The 27,189-nt window shown below is 43.0% G+C and overlaps 1 protein-coding gene across 11 annotated transcripts in view; it reads right to left on the bottom strand.

Annotated features, from left to right (window-relative positions):
- fryl (furry homolog, like) overlaps window positions 1–27,189 on the bottom strand; it is a 99,160-nt gene that overhangs the window by 12,622 nt on the left and 59,349 nt on the right. For 4 of the 11 annotated variants that reach the window (XM_058379043.1, XM_058379034.1, XM_058379036.1 and 1 more), the window contains 43 exons: window positions 25,995–26,039; window positions 24,811–24,914; window positions 24,491–24,599; window positions 23,701–23,787; window positions 23,428–23,599; window positions 22,936–23,068; window positions 22,691–22,798; window positions 22,140–22,377; window positions 21,803–21,979; window positions 21,625–21,711; window positions 21,242–21,510; window positions 20,605–20,818; window positions 20,294–20,418; window positions 20,087–20,144; window positions 19,889–19,980; window positions 19,276–19,448; window positions 18,995–19,155; window positions 18,744–18,854; window positions 18,475–18,629; window positions 18,271–18,370; window positions 17,987–18,155; window positions 17,561–17,817; window positions 17,243–17,383; window positions 16,909–17,074; window positions 16,714–16,798; window positions 16,497–16,609; window positions 16,216–16,366; window positions 15,889–15,992; window positions 14,847–15,029; window positions 14,563–14,758; window positions 13,943–14,064; window positions 13,660–13,847; window positions 13,003–13,097; window positions 12,279–12,913; window positions 9,856–10,124; window positions 9,627–9,767; window positions 8,647–8,847; window positions 8,260–8,421; window positions 8,068–8,148; window positions 7,795–7,971; window positions 5,525–5,725; window positions 4,386–4,568; window positions 910–1,199 (listed from right to left, as the gene is read on the bottom strand). In XM_058379043.1, coding sequence (XP_058235026.1) covers window positions 910–1,199; window positions 4,386–4,568; window positions 5,525–5,725; window positions 7,795–7,971; window positions 8,068–8,148; window positions 8,260–8,421; window positions 8,647–8,847; window positions 9,627–9,767; window positions 9,856–10,124; window positions 12,279–12,913; window positions 13,003–13,097; window positions 13,660–13,847; window positions 13,943–14,064; window positions 14,563–14,758; window positions 14,847–15,029; window positions 15,889–15,992; window positions 16,216–16,366; window positions 16,497–16,609; window positions 16,714–16,798; window positions 16,909–17,074; window positions 17,243–17,383; window positions 17,561–17,817; window positions 17,987–18,155; window positions 18,271–18,370; window positions 18,475–18,629; window positions 18,744–18,854; window positions 18,995–19,155; window positions 19,276–19,448; window positions 19,889–19,980; window positions 20,087–20,144; window positions 20,294–20,418; window positions 20,605–20,818; window positions 21,242–21,510; window positions 21,625–21,711; window positions 21,803–21,979; window positions 22,140–22,377; window positions 22,691–22,798; window positions 22,936–23,068; window positions 23,428–23,599; window positions 23,701–23,787; window positions 24,491–24,599; window positions 24,811–24,914; window positions 25,995–26,039 — 7,028 coding nt within the window. The remainder of the gene's footprint in view (window positions 1–909; window positions 1,200–4,385; window positions 4,569–5,524; window positions 5,726–7,794; window positions 7,972–8,067; window positions 8,149–8,259; window positions 8,422–8,646; window positions 8,848–9,626; window positions 9,768–9,855; window positions 10,125–12,278; window positions 12,914–13,002; window positions 13,098–13,659; window positions 13,848–13,942; window positions 14,065–14,562; window positions 14,759–14,846; window positions 15,030–15,888; window positions 15,993–16,215; window positions 16,367–16,496; window positions 16,610–16,713; window positions 16,799–16,908; window positions 17,075–17,242; window positions 17,384–17,560; window positions 17,818–17,986; window positions 18,156–18,270; window positions 18,371–18,474; window positions 18,630–18,743; window positions 18,855–18,994; window positions 19,156–19,275; window positions 19,449–19,888; window positions 19,981–20,086; window positions 20,145–20,293; window positions 20,419–20,604; window positions 20,819–21,241; window positions 21,511–21,624; window positions 21,712–21,802; window positions 21,980–22,139; window positions 22,378–22,690; window positions 22,799–22,935; window positions 23,069–23,427; window positions 23,600–23,700; window positions 23,788–24,490; window positions 24,600–24,810; window positions 24,915–25,994; window positions 26,040–27,189) is intronic. The other 7 variants (XM_058379035.1, XM_058379037.1, XM_058379039.1 and 4 more) reach the window with 4 other exon arrangements.

Genomic DNA, 27,189 nt, shown 5'->3' with positions numbered 1-27,189 from the left:
ACAAATTACACAAAATAACACACTCCAGACTGTACAGTGAGAAAGTAATCCACTTCGGGGTGGAAAGTCTGCATGACAGCACCCCAGGTAGACTGCTATTATACAGAGTTATTGTGGTGTAACTGTGATGTTATTCTGTACATAATCCATGTCTGTGCTGCTGCTGTGAACTCTTAATATCCTGCTCATAAGGAATCTGTTTCACCCACCTCGAGCATAAAAAACCCAAAACAGCCGCACACACAAAATAGTTAAATGATTAATACAGTCAATAAACATTAGTTATGTGTGTAACTGTGTTTCTATAAACAATGAATAAGCACTCTATATCACCTCGATAGCTGTAACGCTGCCACAAAGTCACCATATGATTTTACACAGTATTTGCCATAAACATTCTTATAGTGTTCCAGTCAATTTGGCTCTGGTTGTAATGAAAGGAAACCCTGATGTGGTGTTCACAGAAGCACTGTTACATACATAACCAGCATATGTAATGATATGTCCTGAGGAATGATGTCATGAAGAAAGGTGTTGGAAATCTCAGAGTTAGGGACTCAGACATCTTCTGAGTGCATGCAAGCACGCTAACAAGAGAACCCAAGTACATCAAACCATCCAAGAAATTCCTAATGGGTTCTGAAAATATGAAATATTATACGCCAAAGCTGAAGAGACGATAGGAAATTACAAGAGTCTATTTCCAGCTTTGAAGGTCTGACTGTACTGAACTGAGTAGAAGGTGCACACGAGGTAAGACAATTAACCTAATGTGACCAAAAATATCCAGCTAACAGGAAGTGAGCACTGATAAACTAACCAGTGTAATTAACCAAACTACTAGTCCTTAGATCTAAAATACACATCTGTGTCACTGCATTTTAGACCCCACCCGCTGCTCTCCCTTACCTGGACATGCCCGAGAAGTCCGCTTCTTCTTCCTCACACCTTTCATCGAGCTCCTTGAGTGCCAGGGTTACGTCTTCATCGCAGACCGAGTCCGGTGCCGTCTCCTCTTCGCAAAACGAGCCAGGTGGACTGTCCATGCCTAAAGGTGGAGGAGCAGGGTCTGGGTCATCAGGAGGGTCAGGGAGCTCACACAGCTCTGGGGGGTCTGATGGTAAAGGGGGGGCACTGCAGAAGCCTGTGTCCTCACTGACGCTGCTGCTCAGCTCATCCACGGCAGTCACGCTGGCATCCTGGAAATACAGAAAGGCGGTCAAAAGCAGGGCACTGGGACACTTTGCATGTAATTGGTGTATTAAAATGTATACAGAAAACATTCAGAATTTTAAAGGGAACAATTTTTTTTTTGCCCTTCTTGCAGTCAGATACTACTTACTGTAGCCCATCAGTCCAAACTCAGCTCTACTCTATGCATCGGGGGGTCTTTCACAACACAGAAGAGACACTGACCTACGGTACTGTCTGGTGCTGGTTTGAGTTTATCATATACAGTTTTAAACGCCTCAATATTACTGCTGGTCTGAGAGAAATCCTCCAAGGCAAAAATATCAAATAGCATTTCTGTAGTCAGAAACCTCACGAGTGACGCTGACGAATGGCTGGTGATCAAAAAAAGCCATAATCGTAGCTATGGTCAGCTGTTTCAGCCTTGACACAGGCATGCTTCTGTGTGTGTGTGTGCTTTTCTATTCCTGTACAAAGAATGGTCCACAACCAGAGCAGCGCTCCTACGGTGGTCTGTAGATATGTGTGGAAAATGTTCTCTCTTTTTTCTTTTTTTTTTAAATCAAACATGCAATGTTTTGCAAATAATAAAAATAAAAATATTCCCATGAGCACTACACAGCATCATTTCTGAGGATTCTTGGCATAAAAAGCAGGTGGCCATCTTGTGTATTTGTCATTAAAAGCAACTATAATGCTGAAACAAAAACAACCGCAATATGTTCTACTGCAAGAGAAATTCAAGCCAATTAGCCAGAGGTCAAATCCTGGTCACGCACAAGGGGGACACTTTAGAAGCAGCAATTTGTAAAATAGACCTGCAGTTCCAGAGACGCTGCTCCATTTAGCGAGAGATATCAATAAATATAGGCAGAGGGATGATTTATCACCACACGCAATACAGCACAGGCGTCACAAAGGAGGCACGGTGCGCTCTCTCTCTCTCTCTCTCTCTCTCTCTCTCTCTCTCCTTGGACTAGTCATAAATTTAATTAAATGGCATCAATTTAAACGCAGGGTCTGTAAAATAAAAATAAAACAAAAAATTGCAGGAAAAACAAGAAATATTCAGTAAATGACCAAAGACATGACAATCATGTAACAAACAATAAATTGCGAGTCTGCTAAGTCAATCAATCCCGACCCTCATTTATTTTTAGATTGTAAATGACAAGTATAAGGGGAAAGTGCTAAACCTTTCCTACTATTTCCTTTACCTTTCTCAAGACTTCAGTGCATTAATAGAAAGGATTCTGGCAGTCCGCCAATGAAGGATTTAGTATTACAGAAAGCTTTTAGGAGGAACGACTATAATGGAGAAGCTGATGAGATTAATCAGAACTCATTACACTAAAAGCTGGAGGAATGACAATGGAATATGTCCTTGGGCTAAAATAAGGACTAAACTGGGACTGGACTCTGTCTGACTGGACTTGAGTATTTAGCAAGCATTAGGATCATACGATGATAACGAAATGATCCATGTTTTTACCGAGAGTCTCGACCTGTGGGATCTAAAAACACGTCACAGATATTTATTTTCTAGACTTGTTCCATGAAAATCCTCCAAAAAAGGAACACATTTACAGAATACAGATCAATTGCAGTGTTAATGTTAGAATAAATATCAAATTTGGAAACAGATCCATGTCTTCCTGCATCCTGGCCCACTGGTAAACATCTCAGTTATTATTTTTTAAAGATAGAAATAAATGGAAAATATGTGGAAGGATTTGGCCGTCATTGCCGAGGGTCAAAACAGTTTATCTAGTAGTAAAGCTTCGGGCTGTTGTGGAGGTGATGTGGTTTTGCAGTTTCATTGTGGAAAGAACTACAAATCTTTTTCACTGGTCATTAAATGGACATGTAAACTGTATAACATGTTGGGTAATTAGCTGGCCGGTCTGGAAGCTAGAATAGGAGGTAAAGTGTTGGTTAGACCTATTTATTATGAATAAAGGGAACAAACAGGAGCAGATAGAAGTTCTACATCTCACCGAGATATGTCCTCTAATTCATTAACATGTCTACTGATTGAGAACGGATAAGGATGCTTCTGTTTTCAGTGCTGACATTAAACCTTAACGTTTAAACCGTTCCTCTACAACCCTCAAAACAATCCTCTGAAAACACAAGGAAACACAACACCTGGGAACTGGGAGAGAGTAAAATACTGTGGTTTGTGTGGCACTGTAATGAAGTTACTGGATGCAGCTATTAACAGACTGTTAGTAAGATGCGCTAGGAAGCAATGCAAAGCTTATTAGTGACAAAATCTTATGCTCTACCCCAATGCTGTGTGTTAAGCTTGACTAAATACTCACTCTATGCTTGCAGCTCCAGGCTAGGATGTTTGTCCGGTGAGGCTTTTAGACAGTTAACTTCTGTGCTTTTGGATATTCTCTCAATCCAGTTTTAGCACAGCGGGCCTGAGGTGTGTCATTCCTAATAGCAATCTTCACCCGAATCAACTGAACTGACAAGCAAGCCCCCACCCACACGCAGGGTTCGTACAGTTTTGACACGAATTTCCAAAGAGCATCACTTTCAAAGTGACAGGATTTTGTCTATGTGGCATGAAGAAGTTGATGAGAAAGAATTCATGTCACACTTTAGAGTTCGAAATAGGATAGTTAACATAACACTAGCTGGCTTTACAGTGTTTAGACGATTATATTTCAGTACACAAGCGTTATAATGCCTTGGTAGGTTATTTGGCACGGATTATAAGTCTCAATACATTCTTTTCTGCCTCGTCAGTCTAACGTTGATTTTCTTAACAATGTCTTCTGAATGAAAATCCTCTGTACGAACCCTGCACTCGGCAAGACACCGCTGACCAATTACAACAAGAACAAGTATGAAAAAGCATTTACAGCATCACTATGAAAACAGGAAAAATAGAAAAGCAGCAGAAGACTTTCGCTGTGTCAGTGATTTGACACAGTGAGCTAGCTAACAGGGAATGGTGTTGCACGGGGTCAAATCTCAAGACCACTACAGCTTCAACACCATGACCGTCCCCCTGACAGCGAATAATAAAGTCAAAGGGAGTGGAAACCCTTTAATAACAGATGTAAAGATAAGAAAAGGCACACCAGCTTAAAAACACCAGGCAAACCGCATAGATTAAAGGCAACTTGCTAGAAAGCACCCGTGCACCAGAATTTATTGAGGCTCCTGATTGATCCCACCTCAGGCAGCTGGCTGATATTGCTGTCAGAATGCGCGGCCTCATGGATAGGGCTGTCTGGACGGGGCAGTGGCGGGGTGGGCAGAGCTTCCTCGGTGAGGACGCTACTGGAAGACTCCTGGGATTGCTGTAGAGAATCCATGTGATTGGACGTGGCGTCGTCCGTCGCAGAGTCACTATTGAGCTACGTGAAGACACAAAAGGAGAACTTTTTAGTGAAATATCAAAGCATGTCCACTGTATAGGCTAGATGTTTATATACACATAGACCTCAATCATGTTATCTTGCATGCAAACATGCCATCTTGGGCCAAATACTAGTAATAATAAGCATGACTTTTGCTAGCATTTTTATCCTAGGCTAACATTTATCTATCTAAATATCACATTCTTCGAGTTCACCATGGCATGCTGCATGCTAGCAAGAATAAAGCTTGAGGGGGGAAAGAAACCTTGATGTCACTCAGACACATGGAAAGAGTAAGAGTTGGAAAAGGAAGCAGAAGTAAAGCTTCCACCCCAAAGCGCAAAACGATGTAGCACTGCTTGGTCAGCTCAGCTGATATAAGCTCGGGAGAAAACAGCTGGTGTGCCATAGCAAGCAGAGAGGAGGAGTTAGAGAAAGTCTATGAAAAATTTTTTACAGAGGTTTAAATGAAATATTTGATATATTGTGTCATGCTCAAATAAAGGCATGCGGATATATATCCCAGATAGTTCATGCTACTGAGTGTTTTAATTAGCTGTCAGGGAATCTCACATGTTCATGCTTATTCAGTGGCTCTAATGAAGGACTTCAAAGAAAAATATTCCAAAATAAAAGAGGAAAAAAAATAGTCTTGTGTATCTTTACTTACCACTAAAGAACAAAATGCGTAATCAAAATAAGGGGTTTAGAAAGATACTTTGGGAAGGTACATATACAGTGGGAAGTAGGCTTGGCTGGGCAGAAGGAAGGGGGGGTAGAAGATACTGGACGGAAGATGATTGGGTTTTGTAAGCTACGGGCAGAAGCAAGCGTCTAACCACCCACAGCTGAAACATGGCAGCATCTAAGCCCAGCTCGGCACAGACACACCATGCCGGCGGCCCGTGTAAATGAAAGGGCCCCGGATATAGGAAGGGGGCTACAGGACTTACGAGGTTGGAGCGGGTGAGAATCTGGCTAGCGCTCAGTACCTCCTCCTCAGATGACTCATCCGTATCCTCTTGGTTGGTCAGATTGAGGCTTGGCGTGCTGCCTGTGTACTGGCACTCCTGCAACGACGGCGTGTCACCTTTGTCCATGCTGTCCAGAGAGCGTCGCCGGACGCCCCAGTTAAAGTTGTCCATGCTCTCACCCTGAAAAAAGTTAGTCAACAGGAACAAGGTCAGTGACTGACGACACAAAAAACTTGTTTATTTTTTTTTTTTTATAGCTTTCTTAGAGATTGTGAGATGAGAGGCATGTGCATGGAAGTAAAGAACCAAAGAAACACAGAGGGAGAAATTATGGATAGTAAAAACTTGGGAATCTACCAAAATTCCTTTATTAGTGTCTCCTGTACATTCATGCAGTAATCTATCCAGCCAGTCATGTGGAAACAGTACAATGCAAAATATCCTTCAGATACAGGTCAGTTAATGTTCACATCAGAATGAAGAAAAAGTCTGATCTCTCCAGCTTTAACTCTGGCACAGATGTTAGTAGCAGATGGGCTGGTCTGAGTCTTTGAGAAACTGATGATCTGAGATTTTCACAAAGTAGGGTCTACACAGCATGGTGCAACACAAACATCCTGTGTGTGGACGGTTTTCCCTAAGTTTTTCCCCATTATGACATCTGATGTGAACATTAAAACTGAAGCGGCTGGAGTCCAGAGTCTCTGGATGAACTGTAGAAGATTCCCCAAGTCATTCAGTAAAACTTAAAGATGAAGTTTTAAATTTTCTTTACAGCATTTCTTTGGATTGCCTAAGACTTTTGCACAGCACTGTACTGGAAATGTGACCCGTATCTCCATCATATTTAGCACTGCACTGTTGCCACATGCTCGGCCATTTAGATACCTGCATAAATGGGCATGTGTACAGGTGTTTCTAATAAAGTGGACGGTGACCTATGCGCACACAAACACAGGAGCACAAAAATAAAATGATGCACCAAACTTGCAGATTTGGACAGCAATACAGAAAATCATAATCGTTTAATTCGAGGAACTGACAATGGACTTCATAATAGTGAAAACCTTATGATAAATAATACAACTGATCACTAAGCAGGGAGTGATGGCACACTACAACCCACAGCCTGAACACACAAACTTACCTGCATCTCCTGAGCGCAAGAAAAGGGGGAAAGACAACAGTAGTGTTAGAGGGAAGAGACAGAAAGCCCAAAAACAGAAATGCACTTTGCCGAACTTAGCTACGGCACCTACTTACCGTCTGTTCAAACATCTCTCACACAGAATCACACAGAATTAGGGAAAGTATCTGCTGAGCTTTATGGCCTGTAAGATGCATTTCTGATTATATGGCATTATTTTTTTCCGTATGAAGCTGGCTTTTCATGATTATTACTTTACACCAAGATCCCAAGAGGAATTCTATAACAGACCATGCGATAACATGTCAGATTATATCCTAGAGCTACGATTAAAGAAAATGACTACATTCTGCTACACTGGGGACGCAGTGATGAGGCACAGGTTTCTCTCTCTTTAAACAGCTTCATGTGGTCATTATTGTAAATAAACATCATGTGTTTGTGCAGGCTAATTAGCTAGCAAAGCACCTGAAACCTGTAATTCATCCTCTATTGTGTCCTGTCATAATGTACGTGTGGTGAGACATTACAGTCTTTCTCTCTACTCTGCTGCCACAGTTCATGAAACGGATACACAGACACTGGGCAGAACATCACAAAGTGTAAAGTCTAACTGTGAAAAGAAGAAAACGCACGCTTCTGATATTAATCTAAGCATTAATCAGCAGATATTTACATGCCACAAGCCAAAATGGCCTCATATGGCTGTATATATTAGATTCAGAGACTTGTGGGAAGGTCCAGTACAGGACGGTAGTTTGTGTTTGGTGCTCATGTCTTGACTGATGCTATACTGGTAAAAATAAATGATTTAAAATTCCATGCATGAGAAAGATGGCCTTATAGTGAAATACACGGTTTAAGTGTCATACTCCACTGCTATATGAGAAGATAAACTATAATTTAGAACCTTTTTTACTAATAATATAATGTCTAACATTATTTTCGAGCATGTCACCTTGTATGAGTATAAATCTCAACAGATATTTGACAAGAATATCTGCTATAAATGAATTTACGGTAAACATTTGTTCCAGCGGCTTTAGAAACAGAAGGGAAACAATTTTGAAATGTTATCTATTCGGCAGGGATCAGTTCTCACCTCTGCATCTTCCAGTTCTACATCCAGGAAGTCAAAGTCCTTAAACACTCCAAACTGCTGCTCGCTTCCTGCGTCTTCCGCCTGCCCGTCCTCCTCCCGTGTCACTTCCTCTACTGTGGGGATAAGGCTGGTCTGCTGGTCACCTGCATCCAGGTCCTCGTTTGAGGAGAACACCACCTGCAAGGAAAAGTAAAATATATATATGTATGATTGTTATGACAATACACCGGGATAAATAGGTACTGACTCAATGGTACTAAAATGAGACATTACACTCACTGAAGGATTCTTGGGCAGTCCAGTCTCTGGTCCACACAGAGAAAGGACGTTCATCAGCTTCTCTCGAGTTCTCCTCTGGAATCAGGGCAACAAAGGAAATTGTAAACACTACTGGTGCAGATATTTTTATACAGTGAGATGGCTCAGAAATTGAGGTAAAAAAGTAAAGAATTTTCATCATTGCACCTGGGACAGCTGAGGTCTCTTCCAGCTGACCGGTACCAGGCCATTCGAGTTTGACCCAGATGATGTTGAGGATGTGCTCCTGGTCACAGCAATGACCTGAGGTTTTCCGTTACGACCGGCCGCATTGCGCTGATCTCCATACTTGTGCCCGATTATGGGTGTCTAGGAGGTTAAAGAAGAACTAATGATCATTGGGGAACGTGTGAAATGTCCAGAGTAAGCACTTATGCAAGCTGTAGCACAAAAACAGCAAGGGAGACGTAAAGAAACGAACTGATAAAACATCTGCACAATAATGCTGATGAAATTTCAGCTACCTAAACCCACATTTAAACCACTAATTTATGCACTTTGAACATCTAAAGCTTAAACAGTGACAGCGTGTACCTCCGAGATGTCAAAGTGAAAGTCCAGTGTCTTTCCAGGCAGCTCTTTGGAAGCGTTGTTGAAGATTCGTGTGAAGGTGATTTCAGGTGAACCTGACGACTCAGCACTGTAGGAGCGCTGCATCTCATCAGGTACCACCAAGCAGGCAGAGCGAGACACCACCAACTTCAGAATGTTCTGGGCCTCTTTCCAGTACGGGCTCTGAATTAATTCACATACACTCTCTTAGACATAGATTTTTCGATTGATTTGATGATAATTTAAGACCATTTCAAAAATTGTTTTCAAGATCAAGCAAAATGTCAACATTAAAAGTTGAATGTGAAACCCAGAACAAGAAAATATTTACACAATTTTTAAAAGACATTCTGACAGGTGCAGCAGTTTTAGGTAAAATACTGCATATGTAGCAGACCTACAGCTTACATACATCTTCATATGACCTATTAATGACCACAAGTCCTTAAACAAGCACTCATATTAATAGTCATACCAACCAATTTGTATTAAAATGAGGTGTATGTATCATGTGACACGACCGTGACGTATAGAAAAATCATATCCGGTCCAAACTTATATTAAAATATTCCCATTATCTAACTACGTACATACATGTCTTCATAATCCAGCATCAAAATCATTACTTAATAAACATTCATACACTAACAAGCTTTTGTTACGAACTGTAAAGAGGAGTATTTATGAGAGAAGACTGATATACTGGATGTGTTAACCAGTGACAGATATACTGGTGAACCCACATGAATACTGGGAACCTGTTATAACACACGTTATTAGTGCTGTTTTGCCATTTCCATTCATTCTACAAATATATCTGGGACATATACAGCTGTTCAACTGAGATGGAGGTCAAAACCAAGCCTTGAGTAACAGTAATCAATACATATATATTATAAAATACTGTACAATAAGCATGTGATGAAAAGCCAATAGGACGAGAGTAAATGTTCTGTACCGACCTGTACATATTTGCCTATAATCTTCATGATCTCGAGGTTGAACTGCTTGACAGGGGCCGCTGACAAGTCTATGTGACTCAGTAAACTGTAGATGATCTGCAGCAGAGACTGTTGCATGCTGGGTAGCCCTTTCTCTAGTAACTGAAAGAAATATTCGAAGACGAGACATTGCACCAGAAGTGTACATACGATTGCATTAAATTCACAAGCTACATAGTGTAGGCCTCACCTCAGCTAGATATGTTACGAGGTTAAAGGTGATGTCTGCGAAAGCATCATGGAGGTAGCGGCAAACCACGTTGATCCAGTTGGTGCTGTCGCGCGAGTAGCTGTGTGTGGAGTACAGGCTCATCATGTGTGCCAGGTTGGCCAGCGTGGCTGACTTCTCCTCAGCGCAGACTTTGGCAATGCGGTCAGCTGTCTCCTTGCAGAACGCTGTGGGGCTGTCAAAATGCAGGATCAGGTGAGGCAGCAGGCACAGGATGTTCAGTGGAAAACCTAAAAGGAAGAAAATACAAATAGGAAAATATGAGAAAGCAGATAGAATAGAAAATGATTTACATTTGTATTATTGAATCGGAGTCTAGCTTTAAAAATGTGTTGCGTCACAATGTCCAGCTAAAAGACGAACAACATTATTGTACACTGATCAGGCATAACATTATGACCACTACCAGGTGCCATGAATAAGACTGAGTATCTCCTCATCATGGCACCTGTTAGTGGGTGGGATATATTAGGCAGCAAGTCAGCATTTTATCCTCAAACTTGATGTGTTAGAAGCAGGAAAAAAGGGCAAAAGTAAGGATTTGAGCGAGTTTGACGAAGGGCCAAATTGTGATGGCAGATAGAACACAGGATCAGAGCATCTCCAAAACTGCAGCTCTTGTGGGGTGTTCCCGGTCTGCAGTGGTCAGTATCTATCAAAAGTGGTCCAAGGAAGGAACAGTGGTGAACCGGAGACGGGGTAAAGGGCGGCTGAGGCTCACTGATGCACGTGGGGAGCGAAGGCTGGCCCGTGTGATCCGATCCAACAGACGAGCTACTGTTGCTCAAACTGCTGAAGAAGTTAATGCTGGTTCTGATAGAAAGGGGTCAGAATACACAGTGCAGGACGGGTCGAGGGACCAACACAATATTAGGCAGGTGGTCATAATGTTATGCATGGTCAGTGTATATGTATGGAAAAACAAAACGGCGCATCTTTCATGTTTTGTAGTGTGTAAAAACGTAATAAGGAGTTGTTTTGTTTTTATATCCAGTTTATTTATTTATAGTGACACCAAGTGTTCAAAGTAGGAACTACTTTTTCTTTAAGCTAAAAACTGTATACTGAATATTTAATACCCGGGTCTGTAGACTGGTGATTTGAGATTCGCTTCCAGGTTATTTTTTATATTAATTAATTAATTAAAACAAGTGTTTTCTAAACGTTTAACCACACTTCTACCCCAGACATATTTGCTGGTCTTAAATACCCTCATTTTTTGTTAATAAATCTTTATTCTATGACTTCTGCCTATTTGGGTCAGCACAAAAACATTATGTGTCTGACCAAACATTAACTGCTACAGAAAAATGTTTGCCAGTAAAGAAAGCAACATATTACATAACAGATGACTTGCGGGGGGAAAAAAGGTGGCTGCTGGTTTGTACAGAGTCCAGAGTCTCCGGACAAACTGTGGAAGGTTCTCCAAAACCTACACGCTAATTTCCTTATAAAAATGAAGTGTTTCATTTTGTTACTTTATTTCTTTACATCATTTCTTTTGGAAGACTTTTGTGTAGAATTGCATGTTGTACTGAAACTTTCATAGATTTTTTTAGTTCTACCAAAACAGGATCTTTCCCAGAGTTCAGACAGGTCAGCACTGTGTGTGTGTCCAACACATGACTATAGAAAATATGAAATTAAACCAAGTTGTGAATTGTTTAGTTAGAACTTTATATATGTGTGTGTGTGCTACAGTTTGAGCTACAAGTGGTTACAGCTCTGGGTCATTGACGAAGGTTCAAAGCCCCAGCACCACCAAGCTGCCACCGCTGGGCCCTTGAGCCAGGTCCCCAACCCACCCTGCTCCAGGGGCACTGCATCATGGCTGACCCTGCGCTCTGACCCCAACCCCCGAGGACGGGAAGAAATAATTTCACCGTGCAGTACTGTCGATGTGACAAAGACAACTTGACTTAATGTACATGAATACCTATACATTTTTCAAGAATGTAACTTATAAAAGCTTGTCTGATGAAGATGCCAAGGATGAAGTGAAATCAATGTCAGTGGATTTGTACAAAATCAGTGTTGGCATAACCAGAAGCAAGCTAGCAGGGCTGTCGGAGAGTTTCCGTGCTGGCATGGCAACCTGCACCGCTCTATCCAGCTGATCCATTTCCTCTAGCAGAACCAAACTAAACAAATCATGTAACCACACTGTGTCTGAAATGTCAGGTAGACTATATTGATTTCTTTTTATAAAACTCTTGTATAAAAGCAATGGCACTCGCAATCATGCGGTTATACTGAATATCAGCACAGCTGGGCTTAGCTAAAAAACATCTGCGCATAGATTCTGTGTAACTGCACTTTGGATTAAATGCATAATTCCGATACGAACAATCACAATATTATTATTATGATTATGATGCTCTGACCTGCCACCTGCGAGGGGTCCACGAGCATGTGCCGACACACACTGATTAGCTTGCTCAGCAGGTGTATGGTGAGCTCCTGCGTGGCAGCTGAGGTGAAGCCCTTGAGGAACAGCTGCAGCAGGCCGGGGAAGTTGTACCAGCGCAGCTTGGCCTGTACGCGCTCCAGTCGCTCCCTGCTATCAGCTTTGTCCAGGGGCAGCTGGGCCAGCAGCCTGTTTAGCAAACGCAGTGCCAACAGGTACTCAAACTCATAGTCTGACTCCAGGAGCGACGCTGCAATCCAGAAGAGCGTCGCTAGCAGGTTTGTGGGGTCCGCAGGCGGACCAGGGTCTCCTGTACCAGTCCCCGGACCACCCCCTCCACCTCCCCCACCAGTCAGCACGCCACCCTCACAGAGGGATGATAAGCTGCGTGTGCGAGCCAGGTTGCCGTGGTTCACTCGCTCGGCCACGTCCAGCGTGTTGCTCCTCCTGCGGTCTCCTCTGCGGTCGCTCAGAAGACTGGCACGTAGCGAGTTACTGCGTATATGGCTGTAGTGCATGTGCAACAGCCCACCCGTGTTCAGGTTCAGCTGGCCTGTGCTCTTCCTGTTGATGGCAAACTTCGTACCTAGCAAAGGATCATGGCACGAAGTTCTGCAAAAATATAGATATTTTTGTTAGACTTTAATAATGCGCTTCAACTATGTGCTAATAATAATCATTTAAGGAGCAAACGGTCTTACTGTGATAATGCCGTGAGGAGGTCATAGTTCTTCATGTTATCAGCCAAAGTATCTATACCAGCCTCCAAAGTTAGTAGCAACTCTATCACAAAGCCCTAGGAAGACAGAAAAATGAGAACGTAAGTGTGAGGGAAGAAAGTAAGGCATTGTTCTTAGATATTATACCTGAAATTGTATAATGAGCCAAAGAGTTCCCAAACACATTAATCTAATTATTGTGATTAAACTATCTGTGCTGATTAAGCCCTTCTCTTCTGAATCCTTGTGAAGCCACACAAACACACACCCCACACACACACACTTTCAGATCTGCAAGCATCACAATTAACAAGTAAGCAGTGATGTGTCTTTGTCCTGACAGGTTGGATACTGCTGGTCCACTGCATTTATTTAAAACCTGTGTGTATTTTAACTACTTGATAGCTCGGATTGTGACAAAACATTACTTTCAATGCTATATGTGACAATAAAATATCCAATAAATGCATTTATAAATGCAAAATGCTTTTTTAATTGAAGTAAAATAAAAATCCTTTTTGGAAAATGATGAGTCAGCACAGGAGAAAAGAAGTACCTTCAGGAGTATCTTTTAATCTTGAAAGCCTAACCTTTACTCTGTCACCATAATAAAGATATGATCTATGTTGTTGATGTTACCTGAGCCTCCTCTCCTGGGTCTCCCACAGTTTCCACCAGACGCGACAGCACGTCTGAGAGTGTGGAGGACGTGAGCGGCTGTTTCAGAGCCCTGAAGATCTGGAAAGAACGTCCGGCGTAGTGGCGAGAGGAGCATGACAGAGCAGTCTGCAACGCCACTTCACTCAGCAGCTGCTCCAACTGGAATCCTGTTCATAAACACCATGACATACAGGCATGTCATCAACATGAAGTGCTTTTACTCTGAGTACACCTCTGCTTAGTAATCATCAAACAAACCAACCTGACTGACTTTGCTTGAAGACCGTAACAACGTGTCTGAGGAAGACGCTGAGTTGCTCGGCACTCTTGATGTTGGTGTTTTTAGGTGACATGTCCTCATGATTCCACAACGGACCTCGTTTCCTACGGGCGAGCCAATCGGACAACAGGGTAAGTCTAGGAAGTGACTCAGTCGAGCATGACAAAAGAAGACGGAGCACACAGCTTCTAAAATCTGATCATCTATGAACTCTCACACAAAAATCTGAGTTCACACACACACACACACACACACATGCAAAGCAACAATACCCTCTCCGGTTAGACATGGCTGTGGACACAAGACAACAAACAAAGCCTCAGCACAGACACGCCTGCAGCTTGCTACTCTACACAGACTCCCAGCAACTCACAAAACAAGTTAGCAGTACCATTTACAGTACACCTCCAGCATCAACAACAAAGATGACACAGGTTCAAATAGTGTATTTAAACACTAGACAACACTGCAGACTGACATAAAAATACTTTGCTGTTCCACATCATTTAATAAAAATAAATTAATACAGATAATTTATTGGCAGCAAACATAACGCAGCATTAACTACATATACACACATGTTTAAAAGCACTGACGCTCACCTGGAGCTGATGAACTCGATGAGGTTTTTAACTTTCTCATCTTGTTCAGCAGACAGCTGCACCTCACTGAGCAGGGTGTGGGGAAGGTGGGGTAAAGCAGTGCCTCCTAGACTGATACTGGAGGAAGTGGAGCTGGAACTCAAACCTGAGTCGGTCATTGGGGAAGGCTGGTATTCAGGAGCCATCTCTGACACACCTGAGAGGAGTAGGGGGAAATAAAAAACAATTAAAACACACACACACACACGTGGGAAAGAACTGCCCCAGTGTTTTCTTGTGCACACCTGTGAGGCTGAACTCTTGTGGGATGGGTTTAACAGTGAGAACCCTGGGCTCGTGGAACTCGCGGTTGCGCAGCAGAACAGAGGCCAGTGACTGGACACTGTTGTTGGTTCCCTGGACAACCAGCAGGTGGAGCAGCAGGCGCTTGCAGTGTTCATAGACCTCTGGGTGCTGGTGGTCAAAACCTAGAGAGAATCAGAAATCATTAACAGCTGCACAAAACAACCTGCCAGCATGAACTTTCATTTCATCCAGTTTACACCTGCAGAGTAGATACTTCTCTTATCAGGTGGCTATAAATCATATTAACAGAAAAAAGTTTAAAGTTGGTCTTTGGTTAGAAAGGAAAAACACTCCAGCTCACATTTTTATTTTCTGTTTTCTGTCAAAAAATGGCTAGACTTCTATTAGGAGCTAATTCCTTATTTTATTTCCAATGAATTTGAAGACACTGTCTTGTACGGTGAACGGAGACACTTAAATGATTTGTGAGACCGGCCATGCTGTATGGTTTAGAGTCAGTGTCACTGTGGAAGAGACAGAAATCGGAGCTGGAGGTAGCAGAGCTGAAGATGTTGAGGTTCTCTTTGGGAGTGAAACGGTTGGACAGGATTAGGAACAAGTACATCAGAGGGACAGCTCATGTTGGACGTTTGGGGGACAGAGTTAGGGAGACCAGATTAAGATGGTTTGGACATGTCCAGAGGAGGGAGAGAGAGTATATTGGTAGGAGAATGTTGGACATGGAGCTGCCAGGCAGGAGGAAAAGAGGAAGGCCAAAGAGGAGGTATATGGATGTAATAAATGAGGATATGAAGCTAGTGGGTGTAAGTGTTGAGGATGCTGAAGATAGGGATAGGTGGAGAGAGATGATTCGCTGTGGCCACCCCTGAAGGGAAAAGCCAAAAGAGGAAGAAGAAGAAGAAGAAAGTGTCTGTTCACCAGGTGACCGCTACGTTTACAGTGTTGGGGGAAAAAGGGGAAAAAAAGCAGTTAGCATATCCATATTATATACAGATGCACATTGATGTGATTAAAATTTACCGATGAAGATGGCATGCAGTAGGAGATGCAAGTAAGCACTCCAATCCACTTTAACTCCATGGTCCACAATCAGGTCAGTGAGCAGGATCACAGCAATGTTACACCTGCAAGAAGGTCGAAACACAAAAGGGGAAAACATTGACAGTGATGAATGGCTGAGTTTATTACGAATGTTTTAAAGAGTCTTGTAACAATCTATAAAATATGATATGCCATAAACACAAACACACAAAAACATCTTGAAATGAAATGGTGCCTCTTTTGAAAGCCATTCTAGATAAAGGCATGTGACAAACAAACAAATAAATAAATGTAAGTTTATGTAACCTGTGAACGGAGACCCCGGGTGCAGTGGTTTCTGGCAAATAGTCAACTAGCGGAGACCAGCAGCCTCCTGTGGGTGGGAATGGAAGGGGCTCAGGACAGTTATGCTCCATGACTTTTAAACGCCAGTTAGCATAAACTGGCATAGAGTCACCTGAAGAGAGGGAAATAAAAGAAAGGATTATATCCCAAGTGCACGGTCTAATCTGGTTACCTTCATGCAATAATGATGATTCAATGCCACAAGCTTTCTCATAGCCCTGACATAACAATAAAGATCTCACTTTTCTCATCTTCATAGGAGCCTCCAGAGCTGCTGCTGTAACGGGATTCCAGACGGTGGTGCTGTCTGTTAAGATTGCTGTTTAGCCCGCTGTATATATCCAAATGAGAATAACTGCACACACACACACACACACACACACACACAGAGATATGCATCAGCACATGCATCAGCACATGAGGCTGTGTGAGAGAGAGAGCATTAGACAGTCTGCTTACTTGTCCTCCATATTAGGATCTTTGATCTTGTTGTCATGGTGACCATCAGGCCCAGGAACCATAGTGTTACTGCTGGATGCAGTGCCTGTGAGTTAGCAAAGACAAAAAAAATATGTTTATTTTCAAACAAATTCACTATTAAGACTAAAACTGATAATAATATTAATATATTCCCAAGTACTGTGTGATGCTCACCAGTGACTGAGGGGATTTTGTAGGAGGAGGTGATACGGTAATAGGGTGGGTTATCCATGTGGGTTACAGCTGAGCTCACAGGGTCAGTCAGCTCCAGCTCAGTCATTAGCTCCTCCAAAAGCTGCATAGTTTTGTCTCTTCCCAGGTAGACCACAACACGCTTTACCTGCAAAAACAAACATATAAGACAACATTTATATCAATACATGGATTTCTCAGACTTTCTCCGATTTTCCAGGTCTAATATGACCCGACATCTTACACACTATCAAGACCTTCATGTGACAATAAAAATGTATTACTGTTTGACTGGCTAATAAAAGATGATGCTCACATAAGTCAGGAGACTCGGCTCACTGTTGACTCCAGATATGCTGATGAGGAAGTGGAGGATGATTTTGAGATTCTTAGGCCAGCTATCTGCCAAAGTGGTCCATACATTCTCAATCTCTGACCATGCAAACTCATCTCCATACTACCCACACACAGACACACACAATAACACACATATTAGGCACATACATATTTCCAGCTACTCTCAGTACAATGCAGAATAAACACAATTACTAATGTACAGCAATAAAAACTCACGATACTCACTTCTAATACATCATTAAAAACACTGGTTGTGGCAACAAGACAGTGTGTGTACCTTAGCAGTCATGAACATCAGGTTGTTTAAGATCATGGTGGTTGCCTGTGGAGATCCCCAACCCTCTCCTCTGAGCCATCTGCGACTGTTCACCATCATCTCACGTTCACGTGCGTTTTCTTCGTCCTCGGGCTCCTCCTGCCGGCGCACCAGTGGCTTAAAGTCTACCAGCTCGATGTTGTTCATCCACGGCAGCAGGTAGTGTAACATCACCTGTCTACCACCGGGGTGTGCTGTCTGGATTCTCTGACTCACTTCTGCATTTGGACAAGAACACAGAGTTAAACTGGCTCAGTGTGCTAGAGAAGTGCAAAGTTAAAGTAACACTCCAGTGTTTTATCTACAGCAATTATACTTCAGAATGTCTTTGATGAGGTCTTAGATGATGTGGAATCATGATGAAAAACACAGGAATTTTGTATGTACCTGAGAAGATGGGGAGTGTGAGCTCAGGGTAGGTTCGTGCCAGCTCTTCACTGAGCTGGTAGTAAGATACTGAATAGAGGTGGGGCAGCGGTGAAGGTGGAGTCAGGGCTCCATCAGTGCGCTGGATCTCCAGTTTATGGGCATAGCGGAAGAGCTTCGGCTCCAAGATCTAACACACACAAAGAACATCAAACCCCTGCTCCAACAAATACTCTTTTGCAATATTTAAATGCATCAGTCACATATAGAAAAGTTAGGTGGAACTATATGAACACTTTTTGTACCTGAAGTAGCTGCATGGCCACTTCATAGATGTCTCTAGACGAATCCGCAGCCTTAAAGAGGATCAGGTTCAGTAGCACCACCGTATCAAACTGATAATCCCTGTCAAATATAACCAAGATATAAACAACACGCTATATTCTCAGAAGACACATATTTACTGAGAGTGATGATAAACCCTGAGAGATGAGTTGACTGAGCTATACCTGTTTTGAAAGACGTTGGCGATGGCTCGGAAGCAGCCGGTGGCGACCCTGCGGGAGCCTGTGTAGCAGCGATCCACAGCCCAGAACATCAGATTGCTCTGGTCTGGGTTTAGTTCTAACAGCAACATCACTGCCTCACAGCCCAGCTGGTGAACCTGTAAACACACAGCACACATTCACAGTGTCGGAAAAGAAAATTAACCAAAGATCTTCTTTCCAAGCTGTTTCCACCACTCACTCCGAGTCCTTATGTTGAATGAGTGGGTTACCTTGCGGTCTTGTGAGTCCAGGATGTTGTCTAGCCATTTGTAGAGGTATCCATCCGACGAGAGGCCGACGTTATCAGCCACCGGGCCGCAACACAGAACTGCAGACATGGCCTGAAGGAAACAGATCGAATTTAAAAAATGTGTTTGTGTTATAATGTCTTTCAGGTAAGGTAAACGCTTGTGGTGCTTAATCCTCTGCTTTAGTTGTTACTGTTATATGTTGATGTGTATGCTTAAGTGTGTACACTTACTTTGAGAGCGCAGTACTGGTGTCTGTTTATCTGCATGTTCCGGTCACTGTAGCGGTCTAGAGGAGTGAACATGATGCTGAAGGGTCCGGCCCAGTGACTGAACAGCATGAACAGACTGTGTCTCAGAGACTGCTGAGGGAAAATACTCCTCCTCTGGTGCACTGGGGAACACACACACACGCCAGGAGGAAAGAACTTTTCATGAAACAAATGAAACCTGCATATACAGAGTTAAAAAAAGAGTTCCGAGTGCTGCTTTTGGACCGTGTGCTCGTATGTACCTGGCACATTTTGGATTATGTTGGCCACCAGGGCGCTGAAGTGCGAGCGGATGTCTCGGAGTGTGTCCGAGTCTTTGTCATTCTCAGCCTCCAGCAGTTGCCGTGTCAGATCTACGTACTCCAACAGGGTACTGTTCAGAGAATGGCTCTCCCCGTCCAGCCCCCCACTCCCACTACATGCACACAGACACACACACAGTCAAGCCCTGGACAACAAAATATAACGAAGAATATATACACATTATAAGTATATAAATAAAAGGCCTCAGCTCTAGCATGATACAGGATACACAAAGTTATTCAGAAATGTTAATTGGGGAAAGATGATTAAAATATTAGACCGTGTGACAGACAGATGTTTCGCCCAGGTGTATCCTGTTAGACTAAACTATTAATAGCTCTGAATATCTACTATTAGAGCCGGGGTTCCACCTGTGAAGACTGCGATTGTTGCAGTCACCAATAGAAAACCATAGAGATGCCCAAATTTAAGTTGTTTAAACTTATCTAAATGTAAACATCAGGAAATAAAAGCTGTATAACAGATGTTTTATACGTATTTAAATGCATTTGTGTTTAGGAGCAGGGATGAGATAAAGAGGAAGTCCCGTACATCTGGCTGATAACTCCAGAGTCAGCCAGCAACTCAAAGATCCGGACCAGCTGGACTCTGAGGATGTCACGACGCCGGCGCCGCTTCATATTCTACACAAAGAGAGGAAAAGAATCACAAATTGCACAAATAACTCATAACACAAGTATACTATCCAAAAAAATCTTATGTATCATCTTTATATATAAAAATGCTCACCTCTGGCCTTCTCTCCAGAGCCTCTTTAATGATGGGGTTCAGCTCCTCTAAAAGCTCTCTGATAGACAGACAAAAACATAGCGTTAATGTGACATACACATGCACACCTACACATTTACACCAACACGGGGAACACACACTGTTTACGATGAGGTGAAAACACTGTACTGGATTATAGCACACACTTTAACACAGATATAGACACACCTGAAAGCGACAGGGTTGGTCCGGCCAAGCCCCAGGACAAGAGACTCCGTTATATCCATGCTCTCAGAGCGCATCATGGGAACCACATGCTTGAACAAGGAAGAGGGGGACGGAATGCCAATGATCTGCACACACACACACACACACACACACACACACACATAATCCTTAGCCTTGACATCAGTGTAATTCTCCTCACCTCTAACGTTTAATAACATTGAATAAATTGGGTTTAACAGCCCCAATTTATGATGAACACCATGACACCCAATGGCGATAAACCATAGTTGAGAACGTGGTGTCTCTCTGACCTTTGACTCATAGCTGTATCCGCTGTCCGGGGTGGACGCCAGCGTCTCTGGTGGGGAACAGCGGACAGAGCCGGCGACTGAGGAGGAGGAGGATGAAGAGGACGACGAAGAGGAGGTTGTAGAGCTGCAACAAAGGATCAGGTAGTTCCTCCACAGGCCAACGTATGAGTCACTGCTGCTCAAGCTGTTCATCTTCTTAGCATTGATTGGGCTACTGGAGAGGGACAAAAGTCAAAATGTTAAGGGGGTAGATTTGCTATAACAGAGATATATGTCTTTAATAACATGTCTTAACAGGTGTATAAAACTCTGGTTCACTCTAAAGCAGATTGCTTCTGTATACCTATTAAGCCTGACAGTTAACTGAAGTTCAATCAGGGGCAGAAAAAAATCCCCAGCCCTCTTGTCCACAGAAATGTATGTAATATTTTAGGAGATATATTTTGAGTGTACAAAATAAAAACTACAGGTCTCCACATATTCAATACTTTTAGTTTATCTTCAAGATGTACATAAAACATTTCTCCTGATAAACCAACCATACAACCCCAAAATTAAGACATTTTCATGCGCATGACATCCTTTAGTTAATAAAAATGAAATAAGTCTGAAAGACAGACATTAATAATGTCCATACTTGATGTCAACTTGTGGAGAGAGCAGCTGGAGCCGGGTGGAGGCAAAATGCCAGGCGTAGCTCAGCGCAGTGGGGCAGTGCTTGGGCAGATTCTCCTGGCGTAGGTAGCTAGACAGGCTGATGACCCACGGGTCCTGACCCTGAGTCACATGTGCAAAAACCCAAATGTGCGACGGGCTGACTACGTCAAACTGGTGGCTTATGGGAGAAGAGTTCCACTCGGCAAGAGTCTGTAGATCTATTCCGCTGGGACAGTACAGCAGGCTGGTCTGTACAGAGAGAGATTTGTATGAAGTGAGTAACTGAATAATGACAATATCATGTGGGGAAATCTTAAGGATGAAGTGTGTGTCAGTGTTTGCATGCGTGTGTTTGTTTCCTACCTGATCTGCACCAGTGAGATGGATAAAGCTCTCCAGTACTGAAGAGCTGACTCTATCCATCACATCTACAGCTAACTCCTCATCACCCTGAAACAGAGCGGAAGACGTATTGTTCCAATCCCCCGTAATGAAAAAATATATACACAAGGATGCTCTTTGTGGTCATGGCAATGGTTACCTTGGCGATGCCCAAGGCATTGTGGAGTGCCCGGACTTCTTTGAGCACGTTGACTGCAAGGCGGCGCGTGGCTGGTCTACAGCTGCACAGCACCACGAGAGCCAGACCCTCCACCACATGCAGCACTCCCACGACAGGAGAGCGCTCCAGAGGTAGACACCCACTCCCCTTAGAGCTCTAACACACAAAAAGAAATAGTGTTATTATTTCTCACTTGTATACACTCGCACAACATGATGGAAAAACCTAATTCTGCATATTAAATGAAGTCACCTTAAATCTTGTCAAGCTTCCACACAGAAAAAGAGACTCGGTGTGAGTAGGGACAGAAACACACCTGTGTATCCTGGCTGCGGTTGCTGCTCTGAACAGCTTGTTTCCATTGAATGATGAGCTGCAGCAGCATCTTGACGGCGTTGTCCAGTAGCGTGGGATGCACGTCTGTGACCTCCCGCACGATGAAGTAGACGAAGCCCGAGAGCACATCCTCTCTCCAGTCGCAGAAATCCACCATCAGAGCCTGCAGAGTGGTGAACGCCAGGCCACGCAGCTCCTCATCCATGTGAATGGTCAGCCTACAGGACACGCACACGGACATCACGGGTCATATCTTTGACTTAGCATTTGTGTAAATTAGAGGTCTAGGAAATATATCAGGAGTAAATTCAAACCTGACCCATTCAACATGAACACAATGACCTAAACAGTCTACAGTGCAGAGATCAAATATTTGTTTGGGTTTTTGAACCTTACATCCATCAACATGTAGAAATTTTATGGAGACACTTTAGCTTCATAGTTCATAACTTGCAGGGGTACCAAACCTCAGTTTAACCCTATGCACCACTTTTCGGGAGAGCAAAGCAGCCTGATGGGACATGCCATTACCTGGCCAGGAGCTCAATGAGGTCTTGTCTGCTCATGCCATCGGGGATGAGTCTGGGGATGGCGGCTACGCATGTCCGGAACAGATCGATCTTCGGCTTTCTCTCTCCGCTACAACAGGAAAGAGGTGCACATAGTTTTGCATTTAGTACCGCATTCCAGCTGTACTGTACTATAGAGCTCGCTTAAACTACACAGATAGGAACCTAATCAACAAAAAGCATGACACACAGACAGAGAGCACTCACGTGATCATGTCCTCTGGCTCTTTATTGGACATCTGCATGCTGGTCATGCTCATGGAACGACCCACCTCTTTATCCAGATGCCTGAGGATGTTATCTAGAGCCTTTCTCACCTGAGGGTAGTACAGAGACATTCCTACACACACACACACACAAATGCATTAAAGAGAACAAAAGATCCTTTTTGTGTTTTGAATTCTCTCAGCATACCATGAGGAATTTATATACAATATATTCAGTACTGAGATACACGAAACCCTTTAGATGTGGCCAATTTCTGAGCAATGCTTTCAAGTATAAAACAATGGACCGAGATACTGAAAAGTAAATAAATAAATAAACAAACCAGAGGCTGGAACGCAGACAAACGAACAAAAACACTCTAACAATGATCATTCAGAAACAAAGATATTCCTGTTTTAGGATAAAACACAAATTCCTGACCTTCCTCAAAGCGCAATAAAAAGGTTGAGCAGGAAAGACTGGAATTCTTACCGATGACCTTAGCCTCCTCATCGGTGAGGGTGGTGTTGAGGAAGATTTTTTTGACCCGTAAGGTGTTACCCGAGGGCAGGATTACACCGGTGGTGGGCATAGGTGGCTCGCCGTCTTTCTGTTGGAGACTGTCTGCGATCACCAGGAACGCCCGTAAACCTATATTCATTCTCTGAGAGAGAGAGAGAGAGAGAGAGAGAGAGAGAGGTGTGAGACGAAGGGGAGGAAAATCATATTTATGCTGTGTGTGTGTGTGTGTGTGTGCGCTCATACCTCTGGGTTGATGGTGAAGGTCTTGTGAGACTTGCCAACACAGAGCAGGTCATAGATGATTTCTTTCATGGCAAAGTCCAGCCTTTCCTGTATGGCACACAGGACAACCAGTCAATAATCACACTCTCAGACATCAGTGAGGACACAGAGCTCATGAACACATACTACACCTCACGAAACCGGCCTTTCGTGTACCTCGTTAGGGTGATTCATCTGCTCTAAACCCTTAGGAATGACCAATATCTTCCACTTACGATTCCGACTCATCACTAAACAACTCCAGATGACCACAAACCTCGGCTGTACGGGTCACCGCCTCCTGAAAAAAACTTCTTAGCATTTCCTTTTGTCTCGGCTTCCTCTACTTTCACAAATTCCAGTTGATAAAACCGGCCAATTATATCATTTCACCACGCCAAAGCCGTGGAAGAAAACACAGATGAAGTTACTTTCCATGGTTTTGATTAACATGTTTTTGAAACTTGAAAGCTAAATGAATCGAGGTTTTCCTCTAGGCCTGAGTGTTTCCTGTAGACCAATACACATGTCCCAATACACATATACACTGAGATTTAGGGAAAGTCTAATATTGGTGCGGTTACAAGTATTGATGATTCAGTTCTAAGAATGTTATGTAATTTATTTTGGGATTACTTCCCACTCCAAAAGTCTCTCACACACACACACCCCTCTAGGAGAGAAGGTCTGAAGGCTACTAATGCATGAGGAGTCTAATTTGACAGGCAGTAAAGAATGACTTGACATGATTTTTTGTCATTTCCAAATTTACCTGAGCGATGAACTGAATGATCTTGACAAAGATATTGAGTGGTGTGTCCCTGGGTACCACACTGCGGGAGCCCTTGGGGAAAAGTGCTGAAACAATACTGAGGAGGCGACTAGAAAGAGAAAGAAGAAAAGACAGAAGAGCTTAGTGGTCTCTGAAAAAGATTCTTCTGAACATGCTTGTGCGGTTACGCAGATCAATGCTTTTGTATTTTTGCATCTCTAACATTTACAGGTGTTAGACAGTTTCATGAAGCACAAATGCGTCCGTTTCGGTTTGTCTTCCCTGTCAGTATTTTTAGCAGGACGAGGCCAGCGTGTTACCTCTGCGTGGTGGTGTTGCTCTCGCACTTGATCCTGATGATGTAAACCCACAGCAGCCTGTAGAGGGACTCCAGTGCTACACGAGACATTTTGGGGTCTTTGTTCTGAAAACATAAGAGGTGCACGTAAACTTTACACAGCATAAGCATCTCAGATATCCCGGAGTAAATTCTACACATATAAATCAGAGATCAAATCAAATCTGAATGAATGAAATCACTCTAATGGTCAGTACATGCACTGATGATTAGGATTCCTGTTGAATCAGCATGAAGGCATAATTGACAGTGATTCGACAGTGATGATTTTAACACAGCGCTATTGATCCTTAGGAAGAGATGATTCATTCAAATGCGAAGAATTTCTAAAAACCCCTGCAAAATAACACCATACAGTTTGTCCATCATACACTAAACAACTTCTACGCCCCAGGTCCATTATACACACCCACACTCTTAAACTCTAAAAACAGAATAAATGATTTTCATCTGATTGGCTGCAGAGACATACACTAAGCACATACACAGGTAGCTGGACTAGAAGTGAGGTCCAATGAATCGCTGTATGCTAACAGCCCAAACATAAATGTACACATTTCAGTTTTTTCTTAACTTCTGTGATCACTATGTGTAACCCCCCCGAGGGTCCTACTCGCAATCGCTCCAAGCAGTTCTCGAACCCAGGTCTCCAGCTGATCTCGGTTACACTCACCCCCCTAAACCTCACTCCCATACGGGTCATGGCACCAATGTAACCCCCCAGCAGGTCCTGATCGCACCCGCTCCAAGCGATTCTCGAACCCGGGTATCCAGCATGGTAGGCGGGCGCTCTAACGAGGAGGCTGAAGACTGCAGCCACTAGCAGAGATCAGGGGAATGAGGTTTAGCACCTGCATAGCACCTACCACTGGCCTCTGTTACATATGCACAGCTCAGAAACAAAGCTAAAGCTGTACAAAATGCCAGAACTGGACACCTTCTTCAAATATTACCGACAGCATACTCTGGGCTTTTCTTCTCAAACCCACGAGTAAACACCTGCTAGTACTCTACTCTGCTATTAATGTTGCAAGGGGTCAAAGCACAATGATCCATGAGTCAAAATCAGCCCACATAGAAGACGAGGCCAATCGGAGGACCTCCTTGAAACAAGATCAGCTCCCCTGAAGGTCAGTCACCACTCACCTGGAGAGTCTCAATCTGCTTACGGATGCTGTTGTTTGATGGCATCTGGAGCAAGTCAATTTGAGAGAGGGGGGAAAAAAAATAATGGAGGGGAAAAAAGAAAAGAAAACATGGGGTGGGGTGGGGTGGGGAGTGTGAGAAGTGAGAGGACAACATGCATGTTATTTAAAAAAAAAAAAAAGAAAAAAAAAAAGAACCAAAGATGATCGTAAGAACTAGAGAGAGCAAACATGAACCCACACAAACCAAATATATACCTGATATCTAATAACATGCACTGCGGTTTCTGAGAGTCTTATACAGAGTGTTTAAAAAAAATAAAAAGGTCTGGACATAGCCCCAGACTAAACAATGGGAAGATAATGGAAAAATACTAATGCTGCAATCCACTGATTCACGGAAATGTGCATCAGAAGGGTCACTGAACTCGAAAATTCCCAGTCGGGATGTTACAACAACACAGCACTGCAGTGCTGTGTTGTTGTCCCTTTGCATCAATTTCATGTTATTTTCTCATGTCTAAATCATTCATGTTTATGAAATTAGCCATAAAATATGATCATGTTTGGGCCATCCATGGTTTTCCGGGCCAATGCACTGAAACATGTTTGGACTGGGATTTGGGAAGATTGGCTCGGAATTTTCTAAGTACAATGGATTGTAGCATTACTGTACACACTGTAGCTGTAAGAGTAGTGTTATTATTAAAGCCTGTGATAAACAGCTGGAAAGAAAGAGGATAAATGGAGTGACTAGCAGCAGGAATAGCGATTTCATAGGTTTGGACTGGGATTTGGGAAAACTGGCTTGGAATTTTCTCTGAATACAATGGACTGTAGCATTACTGTACACACTGTAGCAGTGAGAATAGTGTAATATTATCAAAGGAGCACTGTGATAAAAAGCTGGAAAGAAAGAGGATAAATGGAGTGACCACAAGCATGCAAAGCGATTTCTAGGTTTGGATTGGTTGGGTTTGGTGAGGGGAAAAGTAGAGAAAGATGAGGAGAAAAGTGCAGTGAAGAACTCAACAGGGAGAGAGATCACGGATCAATCAGGAGGGAAGGAGGCACACACTGAGCCGACAAATCACAAACCAGTGAGCTACAGGAGCTTCTAACCTGCCACTGATCACAACTCGGCAAGACTCACAGAATCTATAGATTGATTTCAGGATCAAAATAATAAGGAAATG

This window comes from Hemibagrus wyckioides, linkage group LG25 (genome assembly GCF_019097595.1).
Source record: "Hemibagrus wyckioides isolate EC202008001 linkage group LG25, SWU_Hwy_1.0, whole genome shotgun sequence".
Lineage (NCBI taxonomy): Eukaryota > Metazoa > Chordata > Actinopteri > Siluriformes > Bagridae > Hemibagrus > Hemibagrus wyckioides.
The sequence above is the reverse complement of the archived record's forward strand: the minus strand, read 5'-3'. Positions and strand labels throughout refer to the sequence as shown.